This window comes from Phascolarctos cinereus, unplaced genomic scaffold (assembly GCF_003287225.1).
Source record: "Phascolarctos cinereus isolate Bilbo 61053 unplaced genomic scaffold, phaCin_HiC Scaffold_5;HRSCAF=322, whole genome shotgun sequence".
NCBI lineage: Eukaryota > Metazoa > Chordata > Mammalia > Diprotodontia > Phascolarctidae > Phascolarctos > Phascolarctos cinereus.
This window is the reverse complement of record NW_027555958.1, coordinates 92206388-92224956: the sequence shown is the minus strand read 5'-3', so window position 1 is coordinate 92224956 and position 18569 is coordinate 92206388. Positions and strand designations below refer to the sequence as shown.

Here is an 18569-nt window from a genome sequence, read left to right as displayed (position 1 = left end):
GTTTTATACCCAACCCATTGATCCCTAGGCAGAGCAAATAATTTATCCCCATTTTCCCCAAATGAAGAAACTAAAGCTTACAAGAGGGTTTGGCTACTGATTTTATCCAGGGTTGCATAATTGTGATAATAGTGGAGCCAGAACTATAATCTGTGTGTTCTGACTCCCTAGTTCAGTATTTTTTCCATTGTTCCAGCATACTTCCAACATTGGGTCCATTCCACAGATGAAGTTACTAAGTTGTTTTTTTGGGGTTTTTTTTTTACAGTTGAGAGCTATGTGAAAGATTAATCAAACTTCATTTGGAAAACTGAGGCCAAGATTAAAAAAGCAAATTAGTAACTTCAGTTCAGAACCCAGGCCTTCTGTTGTTGCTATAACATAAAGGTTAAAGTTTAAGGATTTATGAGGGTATATTACTTATTTTAGAATAAGTGTATGTTTACAGATTACTTTCATCATTCTATGTTTTATTAGTATGAAGTAGGTAACTGAATAAGCAGTGCTCACCCAATTCACTGATGGAGAAACTGGGGAAGTCTGGGGGACAAGTTTTTTAAAAGCACCTACTGCATACCAGGCACAGTGCTGAGCACTTGGCAAATATCTGATCCTCACAACAACCTTGTGAAGTAGATGCTATTATTATCCCCATTTTAAAGTTGAAAAAAAACTGAGATAAACAGGTCATACATTTAGTGTCTGAGTTTTGAACTCAGGTCTGCCCAACTCTAGTGCTGTGGCCACTGTGCCAGCTAGTCATCATAGATTCACAGCCATATCATAGGCAAGCCATAGCTCTTGGATTGAAATCCATAGGATTTTCACATCTATCTAATATTTAAACCATGCCTACTCCCATTATCTTTGCAGCCATTTGTTGATACACTTGTGTCTACCAGCTTTGGGATTAAAAGATCATCCTAGTTCAGACCTCCATCACTTTTCTACTAGATATTGCTGGTAGCCTCTCAATAAGAATCCCTGCAACCAGGCAGTTCCTTTTCCAATCTGCCTTACACAGCTACCAAAATAGTCTTCCTAAAGCAAAGAATTGAGCTTGTCAGTAACCTGCTTAAGAATCCCTTTTGCCTAAAATTCGTTCTTCACAGCTTGGCATTTAAAACACTTTGCAGTCTGGCTCTAGCTTACCTTTGCGGAATTCACATGACTCCCTTTCGTAGGCTGTTTGTTCCAGCCAGACTGGCCTTCGCTGTTCCCTGAACGTAGCATTCCATTCCCTGCCTCCGGGCCTTTGCACAAACTGTCCCATGTTCCTGGAATGCATTCCCTCCTTACTTCTCTGAGAATCCTTAACTTCCTTCTAGGCAAACCTCAAGTGCTACCTCTTATAGAAAACCTTTTCTGATAACCCCCTAATTGTTTTTATTCTCTCCTTCCTTGACTTATGTTGTATTTGGGTACATGTGTCCTTCTGGAAAATAGTAAGGTCCTTAATAACAAGATTTACATAGCATCTTTAAAATTTGGAAAGACCTTTATGAACGTTTATCTAATTTGATCCTTACCAAAGCCCTATAAAGTAGATACAAGTGTATCCCCGTTTTACACATACGGAAACTGAGGAATGAATCAAATGTAAAGGTCACAGTTAATAACTATCAGAAGTAGGTTTTGAACCCAGGTCTTCCTGGCATCAAGTCTGGCACTTCTGTGTACTACACTGTACTAATTCTTGTGCAGAGAACCACTTTTACTTTTGTCTTTGTATTCTGGAGTGCCTTTTGTATGTGTAGTGCTTAAATGCTGTTGAATTGAATATGTGGTATAAAATCACATTAATGTTATTTGGCCAATATTAGGGTTCCTTAGTCAGTCTTAGTATTTATATTTAACAAAAACCTTTTATTTACAAGTTGAATGAGAAAAGGTCTATAGATTCATAGATTGAGCTAAAAGGAGTCTTTGAGGTAATGTATTCCCAACCCCCTCATTTTACAGATCAGGAAATGGAGGCCCATATGGATTGTGACTTGCCTAAGACCACTTGGGCATGGTAGTAACAGAATGAGGTTTTAGGTCCTCTGACTCTAAATGAATGCAGTGGTCAGTGTTCTTTCCATTCCATCTTTCCACTTCCTCATTTTGCCTATGATTTTTGGTGTACCAAATGGGATTTTTGTGGTTCTTGCTTAGAAAAACCCAGTACTGTATTAAAGCAATAATATTTCCAGTTAAGCACCTCCTATGTCCCAGGCATTATGCTAAGAGCTTTACAAATATTATTTCACTTGAATGTCACATTTATTCTCCCCATTTTACAATTGAGAAAACTGAGACAAAGGTTGGGTGAATTAACTGGGATCACATAGCTAGGAAAAATCTGGGGCTGGATTCTTCCCAACTTTAGATCTGACCTCCATCCACTCTGTCACCTCGCCTTCGTCCAACTGAAACTGTCTTAAAATAAGCTAAATATTCAGATTTCCTTTCCTCTTAGATTTCACTTTAGAGTAGTCTACAAAAAAGCCTTAAGAAAATAGGAGGTACTATTTTCAACAATTTCTCTGAAATGCAATCTCAGTTTTAATAATGGGCCTTAAAGAATAACTTTCTAACTAAATTTAAGTTTATCTAACTCTTTTTGTCTATGTTAAAGTAAGTTTTCAACGTGAATCAGCGCTATAATTATCTAATTTTGCACCCAGAGGACGAATATAAGTTTTGCTTGTCTTAAAGTCATGGTTGTGATAACAGGTGCATATTTTGTATTTTTTCGCCCTTCAACTTTGCATTCTAGGCAGGTCCCTCACTTGACCTGTAGTGCTCTGTTGTAAAGTACTTCCAACACTATTTATTTGTTATTAAAAGTAGTAATAACATTTTTCAGAATTGAAAAAGGTTCTAAAAGTTACTTATTTGCCCTTAAGTCTACTTGTATGAAATTTACTCTAATGGTGATATAAATATATCTGTAGTATATTTTAATTACCTTTTATTAGTGATTTTTTTTTTTGAAAAATGGAAATTACAGTGGATTACTTTCTAAGGTTCTTCAGATACAGGATCGGCCTCAATCATGCATCCTTTATTAATTCATTTGCCTTGGGTCTTTGCCTCCCTTCTTGCTCAGATTCAATTGAGTTGAACAGCTGCTTGTCAGCTATGTTATAGTGGGAATTGCTATTATAAATTGGACTTGGTGAGAACCACCAAAGTACCTTCCAGCTCTCAAAATCTGAGATTCTATATAATCAACAAACATTTATTAAGCACCTACTCTGTGAGGTACTATACTAGGTGATAGGAATACTGAGACAAAAATTAAAAAGACCTTCCTTCAAATGAAACATATAAGTATATATACAAAGTAATTTAGAGAGGAGGAAGGGCATTAGGAATTTGGTGAGGGGGAGAGTCAGGAAGAGCTTCATGTAGAAAGTGGCATTTGAGCTAAGTCTTGAAATGGAAGAACTTTTGTGCTGTGTATGAGAAACAGCAAAGCCAATTGAACTAAGAGTGAGAAGGAATATTGTATGGAGGCTGGAAAGTTTGTAGCTAACTTGTAAAAGGCTTTTAAATGCCAAACAGAAGAGCTTATATTTGATCCTAGAGGCAATAGGAAGCCACTGGAGTTTATTAAAAGTAAGGAAGTGACAAGGTCAGATTTGTACTTTAGCAAATCATTGGAAGCTTCGTAGAAGATATATTGGAGTAGGAGTGACAAGGCAGGAAGACCAATTAGGAGGTCACTATGGCTGTCCAAGTGAGAGTTAAAGAATATCTAAAGTGATGACTCTGAGTGGAGAAAAGTGACAGCTGTGAAAGATGCTGTGGAGGTAGAAATGGCAAGGTTTGATCATTGATTGGCTCTGTGGGGTGAGGAATAGTGAAGAGTCTGACTCTGGGATAGTGCTAAAGTTGTGAACCTTTGAAATTAAAAGAAAGGTGGTGGTGCACTTGACAGATTTAGGAAAGTTCACAAATTCTTTAGGGGAAAACACATTGAGTTCTGTTTTTGACATGTATTTGAGTTGCTTACTGGGCATCCAATTTGAAATGTCCTGTAAGCAGTTGCTATAGGACTAGATATATAGATCTGGGAAGTCCTCTGCCTAGAGATGATAGCAAAACTAATGGGAGTCCATGAAGCCATGAAGTTAGAGAACAGAAGAGGGCCAAGAGAGAGCCTCTTTTGGAGGTATACCTACATTAAGGGTTAGGAAGGAGTGGCAGTAATATGTGGATGGATGAGCCAGAAGAGGGGACTGAGAAGCAGAAAAATATAGAGACCATGACTTTATAATATAGAGTAAACTTTGGGATAAAGGATGTTTGACTCCATGCTGGCCAAACCTGAACTTATTGCATCTCTCTCTAAAGGTCCCTTGAGTTATAAAACTGTGATCCTATTCTCAAAACCAAGGCTAAGGAGCCATTTTTCTTGTTAGCCCAAGCCAGCCCTTAATTATCCATATGAAGAAGAAACTTAGGTAGGATTAAATGATTGAAATTCACTGATAATTCAAAAAGATCCCTTTTAACTGATAGGCAAACCTACCCTAAGGCATTATCAGAAGGCTAGCAACTAGGAAAATTGACTGATTTTTTTTTAGCTGCTTCATCTTTTTTGTTCATAGGCTCCTTCTCATCTGCCAGTTTTGTGTGAATGTACTTTATATACATGCTCTTCTTACCTCCAGTACCTAGTTAGTATGGTACCTGGTTAGTAGTAGATGTTTAATGAACATTTGTTAATTCATTGATTCTATCTCATCCAGCTACTCTACCATTTCTATTTTCCCTAAACTTCTTGAAAGGGTAATCTGTACCTAATGCCTCTGCATCCTTACCATGCCTTACTATATCTTTAGTCCCTTGTAGTTAGGCTTTTGTGCAACTGTCCTAAAGGTGCTCTCTCAGGTTATAAGTTACTTCTTCATCACTACATCCAATGGTTTTACCCTCCCCCATCCTCTTTGCACTATTTGATACTTGACCATTCTCTTTTCTGGATACTCAACTTTTTGGCCAAGATATGACATAACTCTTTTATTGACACTCCCTTATGTTTCCATTGCTTCCTTCTTGTCCCCTTAGATCGAGTGTTATTTAAGGTTATTCTTGACCTTTTTTCATTCTGTACTCTTTACTTTGGGAATCTCATTCACTTCCATAGCTTCTACTGTGAATTCAAGTCAGGTGATTACCAATCGTGATTTCTGTCTCTAGACCTAGATCTCAAGCTGCCTATAGGGCATCTTGTATCACCTGGATGTCCTACCAGGACCTCAAACTCAACATATACAAAACTGAGCTCATCACATTTCCCCCAAAAATTGCTCATCCTTCAGACTTAACTATTTCTGTCAACAGTACTAACATTCACAAAGTTTTCCACAGTCAAAATCTTGGTATTATCTCCATTTCTTCTTTTTACTTGTCTTTTCATCCGGTTGTTTCTACCTGGCCAGTATCTCTAGCAACTATTTGTCCCTTCTCTCTTTCCCCTGGCAACACCCTAGTACAAGCCTACTTTATAAGCATCTAAACCTGAGGTGTCAAACACAAAGCCTTCAGTATTCCCAATTTAGTGCTCTACTCTGGCCTAAACCAGATTAAAATACAACTGGGGAATACTTAACAAAGTAATTTAAAATGCAATAGAAATAAATAATGTTAATATGTAGTTTTCTAAGCAGGGTCAATTGATCAGTAATCTTTTATTGAGCACCTGCTGTATTCTAGGTATTAGGCTAAGTGCTGAGAATACAAAAAAGGCAGAAGACAGTCCCTCCTCCCAAGAAATTTATGATCTAATAAAGTAGCCTTTCTGTAATGCATTATAGAGTCCACAAAGATCCCTGTGTACAGTTTGTCACAATTGATCTCATAAAAGTCTTTTTCTCTCTTCCTGTCCTCATTCTTTATACTGCCAGAATAATCTTTTTTTTTAAGCACATGGATTTGTTTGTGTCACTCTATTGCTCAAAAATCTTGAGTGTCCACATAGGTACTCAGTAAAGTTCCTGCACTCTTGCCTGGCATTGAGATGCCTTCTCTCCACAATATGGTGCTGTGCCACCTTATCTCATATTAGTCCCTGTCCAGCACGTTACACTCCAACCAAATTCCCTTTTCCCCCAGTATATATAAATTTAAATAAGTTTCTCATGGGAAAAGGTTGAAAATTCAACATAAAAAAAATAGCTTTACTGAAACAAGCTAAGTAATATAAAGGGAAAGGGGAAAGTTTAGCTAAAATAGCAATATTAACAATGAAAGTATTGAAAATACTAGATACCTGGAAGTACCTGGACTGGGAATGGGATGGAAGAAGATTGGAATTGTTACCTTTACCTTATGAATCAACATTTTACATCTTTAAGCACTCAGCATCAATGAGGCAATGGTAGAAAATTTTCACCATAATTTTGAGGAAATTTCTTCACATGTTGTATTTCTTGTACATTTCTTATATGTTTACATAGGATTATATTGGGTTAAGCCCCTTCCTTAATTTTACAGAAACTGAGGCAACTAGGGGTTAAGTGACTCTCCCAAGATTGCATAGCTAATAAGTATCTAAGGGAGGATTTAATCTGGGTCTTCCTGACTCCAGTCTATCTCCCACACCATGTGGTATGTCTGTTGGCAACAGTCTCATTTTGACCCAATTTATTATGATTAACTAAAAGAAAGCTTTGTTTTCATTGCCTGTGATATTTGTACTTTCACCTATGCAACCTAAAAATAAATAAGAAGGAAGTCATTTTGAAACAAAAATGACTTCCTTTTGGTTTATTGTGGTTAATAAAGGGGTAGGACTAAATTTTTATAGTTTACTTGACCAAAATTAAATTCAGCAAGCATTTATTGTTCATTCATTTCAGTTGTGTCCAATTCTTTGTCCCATTGGGAGTTTTCTTGGCAAAGATACTAGAGTGGTTTGCTATTTCCTTCTCCAGCTTTTTTGACAGATGAGGAAACTGAGGCAAACAGTGTTAAGTGACTTGCCCAGGGTCACCCAACTAGTGTCTAAGGCCAGATTTGAACTTGGGAGGCTGAGTCTTCCTGATTCCAGGCCCAGCATTCTACTAGGAGGGATACATCATATACAGAAATATAAAGCACAGTAGAGGGTGATGGGGCAAAGGACAGTCATAGTGGTAATAAGTTTCCAGGCTGATAATAAGATTTTTTTCCATTTGAGTTCCCCCCGCCCCAGTTTTCTTTCTTTGCCTTCTGTTGATGAATTCTCTTAAAGCATTTTGGCAGGCCAACTTACAATGGAATTTGGCCTGTTTGAACACTGTAATTTGTATGGTAGTTTCTGTACATCAAGTTCAAATCTGCTTTTTTCTCAGTTCTAAATAGGTTTTGTTAACAGCTTCTAGTTTAGCAGAAGGCCATTTAGCTTTCAGAATGTTAATAGCCAAGAAACAATTCAAAAGAAAAAATTGATAAGCATGCTGATGTATAGCTTTTGGTTTTGTTTTGTTTTTTGGTGAGGCTGTTGGGTTTAAGTGACTTGCCCAGGGTCACACAGCTAGAGCTACTAAGTGTCAAGTGTCTGAGGACAGATTTGAATTCAGGTCCTCCGTACTCCGGGGCCAGAGCTCTATCCCTGGCGCCACCTAGCTTCCCCTGATCTGTGGATATTACAGAAATGTAGTCTTGAATACTACTCATACAGAAGCTCAGCTTAATCAAGTAACAAATAACTGAGATAGAACAATTTGCTTGGTATACCCAGTGTCTAAATTGTTAACTAAGAGTTAAGCTGGAAATTTCATCAAATGGCCTATTTATAAATTATTTTGTCCACCAATAATCCTGTTGGAAAATGTTAAAATCTAAGTCTAGGTGAGTCAGCATGCTAGCAAAGTCTTCAGATTTAAAGACAATTTTCAACTAATTTCTGACTAAAGTGGCACTGGGATTATATTTATCTGTACTGTGATGTGTGATGGTATGCTGGCAAAAGTGAAGATGGATTTTCTATGAAAAGAACCACAAGGATTGTTTAATATATAAGGAGGAAAAATTCCTTTTGGAAGTCATAGTTAACTGCTCCCAATTCTTAAAAGCAGGGCAGCTAGGTGGCGCAATGGATAGAGTTCCAGCCCTGGAGTCAGGAGGACCTGAGTTCAAATGCGACCTCAGACACTTGGTACTAGCTGTGTGACCCTGGGCAAGTGACTTAACTCCATTGCCTAGCCAAAAAAGCCTGAGTTCTTAAAATCACATTTCTAATGATCTGAAATTAGGGTCGTAAAAAAGTAAAGCTAGAAAAATAACAGTAAGCATGCAGCTCTCAAGAGAATGCCCAGAGTTGTGTATTTGAAAAAGAATTATGCTCTGGAAAGGTTACTTTGGTTTAGTCATTATTTCTTTTGTTCCAGTGTAGCATTAAATGTAGGTGTCAGTAATTACCTGAAAAATCTAAGGTTTAGAAATAACTTCCAAGTATGTATAAATGGACTTCATGATTCCAAAACAAAATTAGGTGCATTTAAAAAAGTAACAATACTCTCTAAGATACTTGGTATACCTCACTTTTTGTGACCTTTTTAAAAGTTTATCTTGGCCCACCAGTGGAGTTATATGTTCTCCTATATTTCCTCATTTATGACTTCTATTTAAGAACTGCAGGTTCAGGTTTTTCGTGTCTCATGTAACTCAAAGTAGTTGGTGGAAATATTCTTTTTGACCTGTAGTGTCATAATACAAAGTTTATTAACTTATATGTAAAACAGTGTAGTCGGTTTTGGAAAATAGAACCTGTTAACATAGTTCCATTACTTTATTGGCTTTATGTTACCATGTTTGGAGGTAACCGAAAGCAGAAAAAGACTATGTATACAAGTTCATAAATTACCTAGAGCTGCTATAAAAGTTTCTTTCTAATTCCATACGTTAAACTATCTTTTGTAGCATATGTTGGTTGAATTTGTGTGATTGGGATATAGTGTTTGAGAGAGCTACCAGTCTGTAGAATTTATTAAAAGTTACTTAATGTATGTCATAGAAGAAAGTTGTAATACTGCTATGGAAAACTGTGTTTTGCTATCAACCAAAAAATGTATAATACATGACAGGAAAGGGTGTTGGGATTGTTACTGCTCCCATTATCTCTCTTCTGCTAGTAAGAAACCTAGATAATTACACACCTGTTTCCTAGCTCCTATGCTGCTTATGGCTTTCAATAAGCCTAATGGAACTATTCCTAAGGGGCTTATAGGAATATACTGGGAAATCATCTTTTTCCCATTGCTAGAAGACTGAAGTGTTGAGAATGGATAAGTTAATAAACAATGTTAGGGAGGAACGTGCCAAGGTGAGTGAGATCTTGAAAGATAAAGCAGCTGGTCTTTGTTCGAGGGGTTTGAAGTAAAATGAATGGGATGATGATTCCTGGAGTTTAAGAATGATAAAATACACAATAATGAAAAATGACTATAAATCTAGTTTTAACAATTAAAATGGTATGTTTCTTTTCTCATATACCCTTTTTTTTCTTTCCTAGGAAACAAAATGACGAACGAAGAACCTCTCCCCAAAAAGGTAAGTTTGAAATAATTTTAGGCTACAACAGTGCTGTTTGTTTTGTGATGCTATAGAGGAAAGTCTTCTTCATTTTTTTTTCTGCCGTAGAACCCTTTGGCAGTCTGATAAAGTCTGTTGATCTCTTCTCAACATAATGGTTCTAACTGCACAAAAATCTAGAATTACAAAGGACACTAACTATATTGAAATGCAGTAATTAAACTTTTTTTTTTTAAATCATGGACCCTTCCTCAGTTTAAGAACTCCTGTTAAGGAGAAGGGGAGAGGAATTAGTTGGTTCACATACTTCTCTCTAGAGGAACAATAAAACTCACCTGCAAATAATGCTTTAAAGTTTATAGAGTTTGAGAATTTCCAACCCCATAAAATTATACATATAGTGAAATTAGCAGGAAATATTATTGTTCTCAAACTTGAGCATTGGTACTTTGCAGCTATATTTTAAATATTGACAAGATGGGAAATAAAACTCTAATAGCTTACCTATGCCCTTGGGTAAGGAAGTTTTTTGTTTTTCTTATTTAAATCCCAGTTGCAATGAAATAGAACTTCTTCCTGTGTCTGGGGTTTTTCCTCACCTCCCTCAGAGGCTCCATTCCTCCATTAAACTCTCTCCAAACTTAGTTCATTTAAGCAAGTATTTTAGATAGCATAGTTGCTCAGCTTTAGCTACAGTAGCATATGAATTATATCCGCTTTCAAGGAGCTTAAAGTAGAAGTAAAGAAATAAAACATATATTCCACAAAAGGCTAATGATACAAGGCATTTTTTCCTGTTCCAAATTAAGTAATATAAACAAGATGTCTTCTGTGTTATAAGTTTTTTGAGCCATAAACTAGCCCTGGGACTTACATACATGTTTGGTATAAATCTGTGTCATTTTAAATTTCTTAACATTTTAGCATTTCCTTGTAATCTTTTTGTTCCTTCTTACTCCCTTAGATTCATGTTCACTTGAAATGATTGTATTATGGGAAGATTCAAGAAAGTCGATCTCTTGAGACAGATTAACTATTGTATTTCCATCAAGGGAAGAGAGTTGTAGAAACCATCTTTTCATTTTTTATCCTCAGAGGATATCTCAAAATACTTTGCCCTATAATTTTGCTGAGAGAAATTTTAGTGACCCTAGGACATCATACAGATGCCAGGAGACACCAGACTTTTCAGCTTTTTCAAAACCTCTTCAGCAAAATAGAAGATTAAATGTGAATAAAGAAATAATTTGTAATAAGCAGCATTAAGTAATTCAACTAATTTATGCTTCACATATCTCAAGTGCTATGGCCTTCAGAGGGATATTTGACTTGTCTTTGGCAGATAGGGGTTAAATCTCACTTTCCTAGTTCCCCCAGCTGCTAGGACCTTTCCCTCTTGAGATTACTTTCTATGTATTCTGTATATATCTTATATATACCTGGTTATTTTTACAGTTATCCCTTACACATCACGATTTTCTCCATCTCAGTTGTGATATATCACAGGTTGGCAAAAGATATTAAATGGGAATTTGGGGGGAGCTTTGTGGAAGCCGCAGAGGACACATGAAGGCCAGCAGACAACACAGAAAAGGTTTAGAAACTCAGAAATGCATAAAATATGTGTATAGTATTATATAATATCAATGCAAATTTTAGAATAACATACCATAAATACCCCATAAAAGAAAAAGAAAAAATTCTGACTTCTTCTCTGGTAGAAAGGGAGGCCCAAAACATTTTCCAAATTGAAAGGGCACCTTGCCCCTAACCTGTTCGATGTGGAAGGGATAACAGTATATCACTTCTATTAAAATGTAAGATCCTTGAGAACAGGGACTGTTTTTGCCATTCTTTGTATCCCTAGTACTTAGCACAGTGCTTGGCACATAGTAAGGGCTTAATGCTTATTGACTGCCTGAATGAGTTTTGGATCCAGTAATTAAAGATCTGAAGAATAAATGGGTAGTTTGCCCTTTTTGTAAGATTGGCTAGCCTCATCTTCTACATTATCAAAAATAAATGCCTAAATGTAGCTAACACAGTGTTGTTAGATTTAAAAAAAATTAACGTGCATCCAGTTCACGTTTTTTAACTTGACTTTTGTTTAAAGGTTCGACTCAGTGAAACAGACTTCAAAGTTATGGCAAGAGATGAATTAATCCTAAGGTAAAGTAATTGATACTGTTTAACTAAAAATGTGCAACTCTTCCTGTAGAATAGTACCTCCCTCTAAACTGTTCTCTAATATTTTTATTTTGTACTATGACTACAACCAGGACTGGTAATAGCTTGAGTTTATGTGCAATTGTATAATAATTCACAAAATGCTTTCCTCATGACACCTTGTGAATACATTATTGGGTATTATATAATGGATAGCCCCATTATATAAATGAGGAAACTGAGGCTCAGAGACTTGCCTAAAGTCATACAGTATCTTTGCCACAAAAACTGGGCTTTGTTTTTAACAGTATTTAGTGGGGAAGAATACAAATCTGTGAGTCCATTAATGCAGATTAGCAATTCAGAGTGTCTATAACTTAGTTTTAGAAAATTGGCCTAGGACAAGTGAAGTGCCTGTAATCACATATCTAGTATGTGACAGAGGCAGAGCCTGAACCCAAGTTTTCCCAACTCTATCAACTGTACCATGAAGCCTTTGTTTTATTTTAGATTAATAGATATGCTGGATATAAAAATAATTTTTTTAAAAGTAAAGACTTTTAAACTTACTCAGAGATGAATAAAACTATTATGGGTAATCTAAGGCTATTTCAGTGCCCTCCAAGATAGTAATTCCTTAGTAATGCACTGGGTTTATTTGCCTTTATTTTTTTCTCTGCCTCTCCTCTTTACTCCAAAGGGGAAGATAAAACCAAACCCTACAACTAATGATGGATGGGCTAGACTACCTGTATACTATGATATTATTTGGGCCTTTCCCCCATTTTTTTGTTCTTAACACTTGAAAACCTTAAAGAGTACTTATATTTGTAACAAATAAATTATGCATTATTCATTAATGAAAAGTTAATCAAATGGAAACCTAGATTTTAGATATAGCTTTGCCTCTAACTGGCATGTAACCTTGGGCAAGTCATTTAACTTCTCTGTCAGTTTCCTTTTTTTAAAAAATGAACTAGTTGGATTAGGTGATGTTCTAGGTCTCGTTCAACTCTAAAATTTTAAATTTCACCACAGTTAAGCCAAAAATTGGATGGTGGCTTGCTTTAATTTAAAGTTTGGAACTGTATTGAAACTGCTGTATACCTATGTATCTAAGAAATCAGTTGAACTCTTTCTAGATTTAATTATTTTTGATGGGCTTTCATGGTGACTTGGTATTAATAAATAGAGTTTTTCTCAATAACTTAGGAGGAAAGTATTTTAACGTCCCTGTTTTCTCATCTCTAGAGATTACAAGGAATCTCTCAATTGTGAAGAACTAAGCAAGTTAAAAAGGCTGAATGTTAAAAGTGGGGGAGGGAGAGAGGGGGAGAGAGAGAGAGAGAGAGCGAGAGAGAGAGAGAGAGAGAGCATGAGAAGGTTTGTAAACTGGAAGGGTACTTAGAAACATGTCCCATTTTTATGTCTAATCATCTCCCTTAGCCACCCTTCTTCCATCCCTTTTACATGCCTATGACAATTTGCCTTATTTTGCATATTTACCTTCTTGACTGTAATTTGTGATTAGCAGCATCCTAGAACACCACCATTCAGTAGGTCCACTTGTCCTTATGCAAGGAAATACCCTTTGCTATAGCTCTTTTTAGGTACATCCTTGCTTCTGTCCTGGCCTTCTCTTGAGTTTGTCCCAGGAGGTATGGAGAATTAAAGACTGATTTACAAGAAAGCACACCTTATGGCTCATGATTCTTGTACCACTTATACCCCTTAAAGACACTTTTAAATTAAGAGTCATGTATTTAAGATCTTCTTTAGTTGAAATTTGAACCCATTTGATGTGTAGTTTGGTTGAGATCCTGTATTTCCTTTTCCTCCAGTGATCTAGACAAAGCCTTAATTTTGCTTCCCGCAAAGACAGCTATTTGTGCCCTTCTCTAGGTGGTGGCCTTCCGTTTTCCTAAAGGGTCTAGATGAGTTTTATGAAAGTGCTTGTAAAGACAGATTGTTTAAGACTGTTTAAGACCATGCATTGTAAACAGTGTTAAAGCCAAAGCTGAGGTCAACCAGGTTTTTGCACCCTAGTGTCTGTAAAGAATTCATTAATATCATGTTTTAATGAAGAATGATAATGAGATGTATGTCTATGTGCAATCTCTCTGTGTGAGATATGTTGTTTTTCTTCCTCCTGTGTCTTTGGACAGGCCATTTAACCTTTCTAAAGACCAGTTTCTGTATCTGTAAAATTAGAGAATTGGATAGAATGACTCCTTAGAGCTTTTCCAGCTCTAAAATTCTTAATTAAGATGTCTCACTATTAACATCTTAACATTTTTAAAAAAAATTTGGGGGAGAGGGGAAGAACATTTTTTCCCCCCAAAATTGGGCTTAATTTATGTGTCTGTGATGCAGTTTCTCACTAACAGTAACTTTGGAAATGCAGTTTTCTTGGTAGTCTGCTACTAAAGCAGCTGCTGGTTGTTTAGTATCAAGGGGCAAGAGGTGGAGTTTTCACTATTAGCAACAAAGAGATCTCTCCTGCCCATCTGCTGTAGCTGTTCAACATCTTAGCAACAAAGAGATCTCTCCTGCCCATCTGCTGTAGCTGTTCAACATCTGTAGCAACATCAGGACAATGGTAACATTGCTATTGAGCTAACATGTACAGTGAGTTACTAAATACCAACTTGTATACTATTGAATTATGTTATTCACATACAAGTAAATAGTATCTTATGTTCAAATGAGTTGCCAAAAACTTCTAGAATTGTGAGCCAAGAATAAGAATCATTAGCTCTATAATTTATAGCTTGCTGGACCCACAGGATCATTGGGGGTGGGAGGTGTGCCTTACAGGTGATCCAATCCTTTCATTTACAAAGACTGAAGCCCAGAAAGGGGAATTGGTGAATTATCCATCATCACACAAATATAAGGATCAGGATTGGGATTGGAACCCCAGGTTCCCCGATTTCAAATCCAGTATTCTTTCCAGCTCTAAATCCAGTATTCTTTCCAGTGCATCATTCCACCTCCATGCTCTCTTTTTTTTTTTAACTAAATAAGATGTTGTTTGAGACAATCCAAGAATAAGTAACATTTATTAGTACTACTTACAGTACACATTGCCTGAGTACTTTTTAAAGAGTAATATACAAGCTTCCCTCAGTTTGTCTTGCTGGTCTGGCCTATTTTGTTACTGAAGGGATTGTCATTTATTGATAGGTATATTTTTGTTCTTGTTCAGTTGTTTATTGTCTGATGCTTTGTGACCTCAGTGGGATTTTCTTGTCAAAAATAATAGAGTGGTTTGTCATTTCTTTCTTTAGCTTATTTAACAGTTGAGGAATTGAGGCTAAAAATGATAAATGACTTGCCCAGGGTCACATACTTAATAAGTGTTTACGGCCAGATTTGAACTCGGGAAGAAGTCTTCCTGACTCCAGGCCCAGCGCTTTATCCACTGCACCACCTATCTATTCATAAATATATAGTATATACTTAGCATAAATTCCTTACTACATCTTTAGTTCTTCCAAACCAAGGCTCCTGTGAATTACCATTGTGATAGTGAAGTAGCTCTCATTTTAGATGAATTTAATTGAACAGTAAATTTTTTGGATTTATGAAATAACTTCATCTTCTCTAGTATATTTAATGGTACCTGTCTAGTATAAAGGATTTAAGTCCCAACTCTGACACTTATTGTGACTTTAGACCATTTATTTAACCTCCCTGAACTTCAGTTTCCTCATTTGCCTTGAGTCTAATAGGTATTGAATAGTTGATCCAGCAAACATTTATTAATTGCCTACTAGGTTCTTGGAATTGAACTTAAACTTTAATATGAGAATACTATTTGTGCTAGTTTTGTTTTAGGATTGTTTTGAGGAAAGTATCTTGTAAACTTTCAAGTGTCATGTAAATGTAAGCTGCTGTTATATAAGCTTCTTCAACGTGTTTAATAAACTGAAGTATTTGTTTTTGTAATAGATGGAAGCAGTATGAAGCATATGTACAAGCTTTGGAGGGCAAGTACACAGACTTAAACTGTAAGTAACCTGAGTTTCAACCTCTCTGAGAATAGATTGCTATAACTTGAAAAATAAAATTTTGCAAATGGCAGTACAGATATCAGTGTGAGTATGCAAAGGCAACGTTTCCAAAGTGACTTTAATTGTAATATTATATATTTAAACAAGTTTTAGTATTTCACAAGATCTGTGATGTCATCAGTATATGTATTTTCTCTACTAACAGACCTTCCTCCCCTTGTATGTTTTCATGAGTTACTATGCCCTGAATCATTCATCCCCTAGTGGCCAACACTGGTGATCTTCATTCTGTGCAGACCTACCTGGACTGGTCATCATATAACATAATACAATTCTGTCTCCAAGTCGAAGCTTGAAAAGTCTTTGCAACTTAGTGAGAGCTGCCAAAGCTTTTTCATCATTGGCATAGCCTTCAAAAATGGAATCATTCCCATGCCAGTATTAGATATCAGAATTCAACTTAAGTATAGAATAGTTCTTTCTAGGAGTTCACAGACCTCCAACAGGTCGTTGAATGGATTTCAGGGGATCACTGAACTTGCATCAGAAAAACATTATGTCTTTATTTTCACTAACTTCTAACTGAAATCTAGCATTTTCTTCAGTTACTTGAAAACCTTATTCTGAGAAGAGGTCCTTTAACTTAATTAATTGGTCACTTTAAACAAGTCAGAGTAATAGTCTTTATAGTTTATTGTATAGATAGTATTTGTCCCTAGCTCATGAAGTTATATCCTGACATTTATAAGTTGTAGAGTTCCAGTATATAATATAGAATATCGAGGGGTGTGTGTGTGTGTGTGTGTGTGTGTGTACACACGTACGTACATACATATTGTATTTTTTCTGGACTTTAAAAAAGTCAAAAAAAAATCAAAAAAACTTTTTTATACCTTAGTTTAAAAAAAACATCATTTTTAATGCCTACACAGTAATAGTCTTTTAAGCTTTTCATGCTAATAAAAAATTATAATGATTTATTGCTAAAATTTTTAGAAACGACAAATTTACAGATTTTGATACTTCTTAGGAAAAGGCAACTGATGTGAAAAGAGCATTAGAATTGGAGTTGGAAGGATCTGTTGTTTTAAATCTCTGTGACTCATGATCCTTTTAGTCTTAAAAAAGCAAAACTTTTTTTATCATTTCATTTTCTCACCTTCCTTATCTGAATTTAAACCAACCTAAATAAATTTTTTTTCCAACTTCACTTAGCTTCTGTGAGTCCCCTCTCCCCCCGATCCTTGATTCCTCGTATCTAAAATGAGGATAATATTTAATAACTACCAACCTCATACAGTTCTTGTAATAAGGTTACTTTATAAATAATAATAAACAATAAATATGAACATTTATTATGTAGGATGAAGGTTCTTGCAAAAGTTTTTTTAGAGAAGATGGGGTGGAGCTGGGATTAGATTGTGGAATTTTGTTCTTTTAAACTAATTATTAGCAGGCGCCTTTTTTTGTTTACTTTATAAAACTATATTATATCTTTCTGAAGTAGACTTTGTGATTTAGAGCACACATATCCTTTTTGTAAATGACACTAGCATCCTGAACTATGATTTGGGATTTTTAGCTCTGGTATTCAGTGGATTTGAAGCAGATATTTCTATGTAGTATTCAAATAATGCTTCAAGTAATCTCAATATGGTTTTCATTTTCCCTCTCCGTTTTTTATCAAAAACATTAGCTAATGATGTAACTGGCTTGAGAGAGTCTGAAGAAAAGCTAAAGCAGCAACAGCAAGAGTCTGCAAGAAGAGAAAATATTCTTGTGATGAGACTGGCAACCAAGGAACAAGAGATGCAAGAGTGTACTGTAAGTATTTAAAGCTTCACATGTCTTTTAAAAATCGTTTGCAAAAAATTTTTATGTAAGTGTATTATCTGTTTTATGCTGTGTTCTTAATACAGCATATTAATATTGAGCATGTTTCAGCATTGGAATAGATAAACTTTGACCTTAAAATGTTAGGCTAAATTTAGATTTCCTCCAGTCTAAGATTAACCTTTTAACACTTTGTGATTGGTTTTTTGGTTAATTTTGGGGTTGTTGGTTGGGGATTATATTTTTTTTTAAGTAGGGATCCCTGAATTCCCAACCTTAAAGAGTTCCTACCTTGTTTTGTTTCTTTCTGTCAACAACCTTATCTCAGGAGAAGGTATTAAATTAAATTTCCTCTTTTTCTTTCATTCTCTGAGCCAACCATATCACTAATTTCTCATCTGTATCCTCATGGTCCTTTTAATCTTTTTTTAAGAAACATTTCTTTTTCTTTATTCAGTTTCCTTTATCTGAATTTAAACCAACTTAAATAAAATCTTTTTTCACACTTCACTTAGCGTTCCAACAAATTATGTGTATTTTAACTTTGCCTTACTCTAAACTAGGTGAGAAGTGTCGTTCTGTATGCTATACTTCTTCATTTCTTTACTAACTTATCAGTGGCGATAAGGAGCCAGAAGTCAAAGAACTCATTGATTCTCAAAATAACATGGAGTGACTAGAGCTACTTATTATAAATACAAGTGAGAGTTCTGTCAGCCATAGACAATGTTGATGATACCTAGCCTCTCCATTGACTTACCTCTTTGTTTCTCTTTTCTTATGATCCAGGTTTATGGAGTTTGCTATCTGTATACCCATTGATGCTTTAAATTCTAGCATTTCCGTAACTAGTCATTAGCAGTATCAAATCTAGTGTCCTCTTTCTAATTCTCCTTAAATTTTCTGTGACTTTCAACTGTGATAATCATATATTTGTTTATAGGCTTTTGTCTATTTCTGTACTTCCTGTGTCTAGGCTAAATGGACTAGTTACTATATCCCAATCATGTTCTTTCCCAGCCCTAGACTTTCAGTCCCCCACCC

The 18569-nt window shown here is 35.7% G+C and overlaps 1 protein-coding gene across 2 annotated transcripts in view; it reads left to right on the top strand.

Moving 5' to 3' along the window:
- The window catches only part of WTAP (WT1 associated protein), a 33893-nt gene that overhangs the window by 1998 nt on the left and 13326 nt on the right, over positions 1-18569 (top strand). For both annotated transcript variants that reach the window (XM_020986724.2, XM_020986723.2), the window contains exons 2-5: positions 9491-9528; positions 11624-11679; positions 15631-15689; positions 17389-17516. In XM_020986724.2, coding sequence (XP_020842383.1) covers positions 9499-9528; positions 11624-11679; positions 15631-15689; positions 17389-17516 — 273 coding nt within the window. In that variant the 5' untranslated portion in view covers positions 9491-9498. The remainder of the gene's footprint in view (positions 1-9490; positions 9529-11623; positions 11680-15630; positions 15690-17388; positions 17517-18569) is intronic.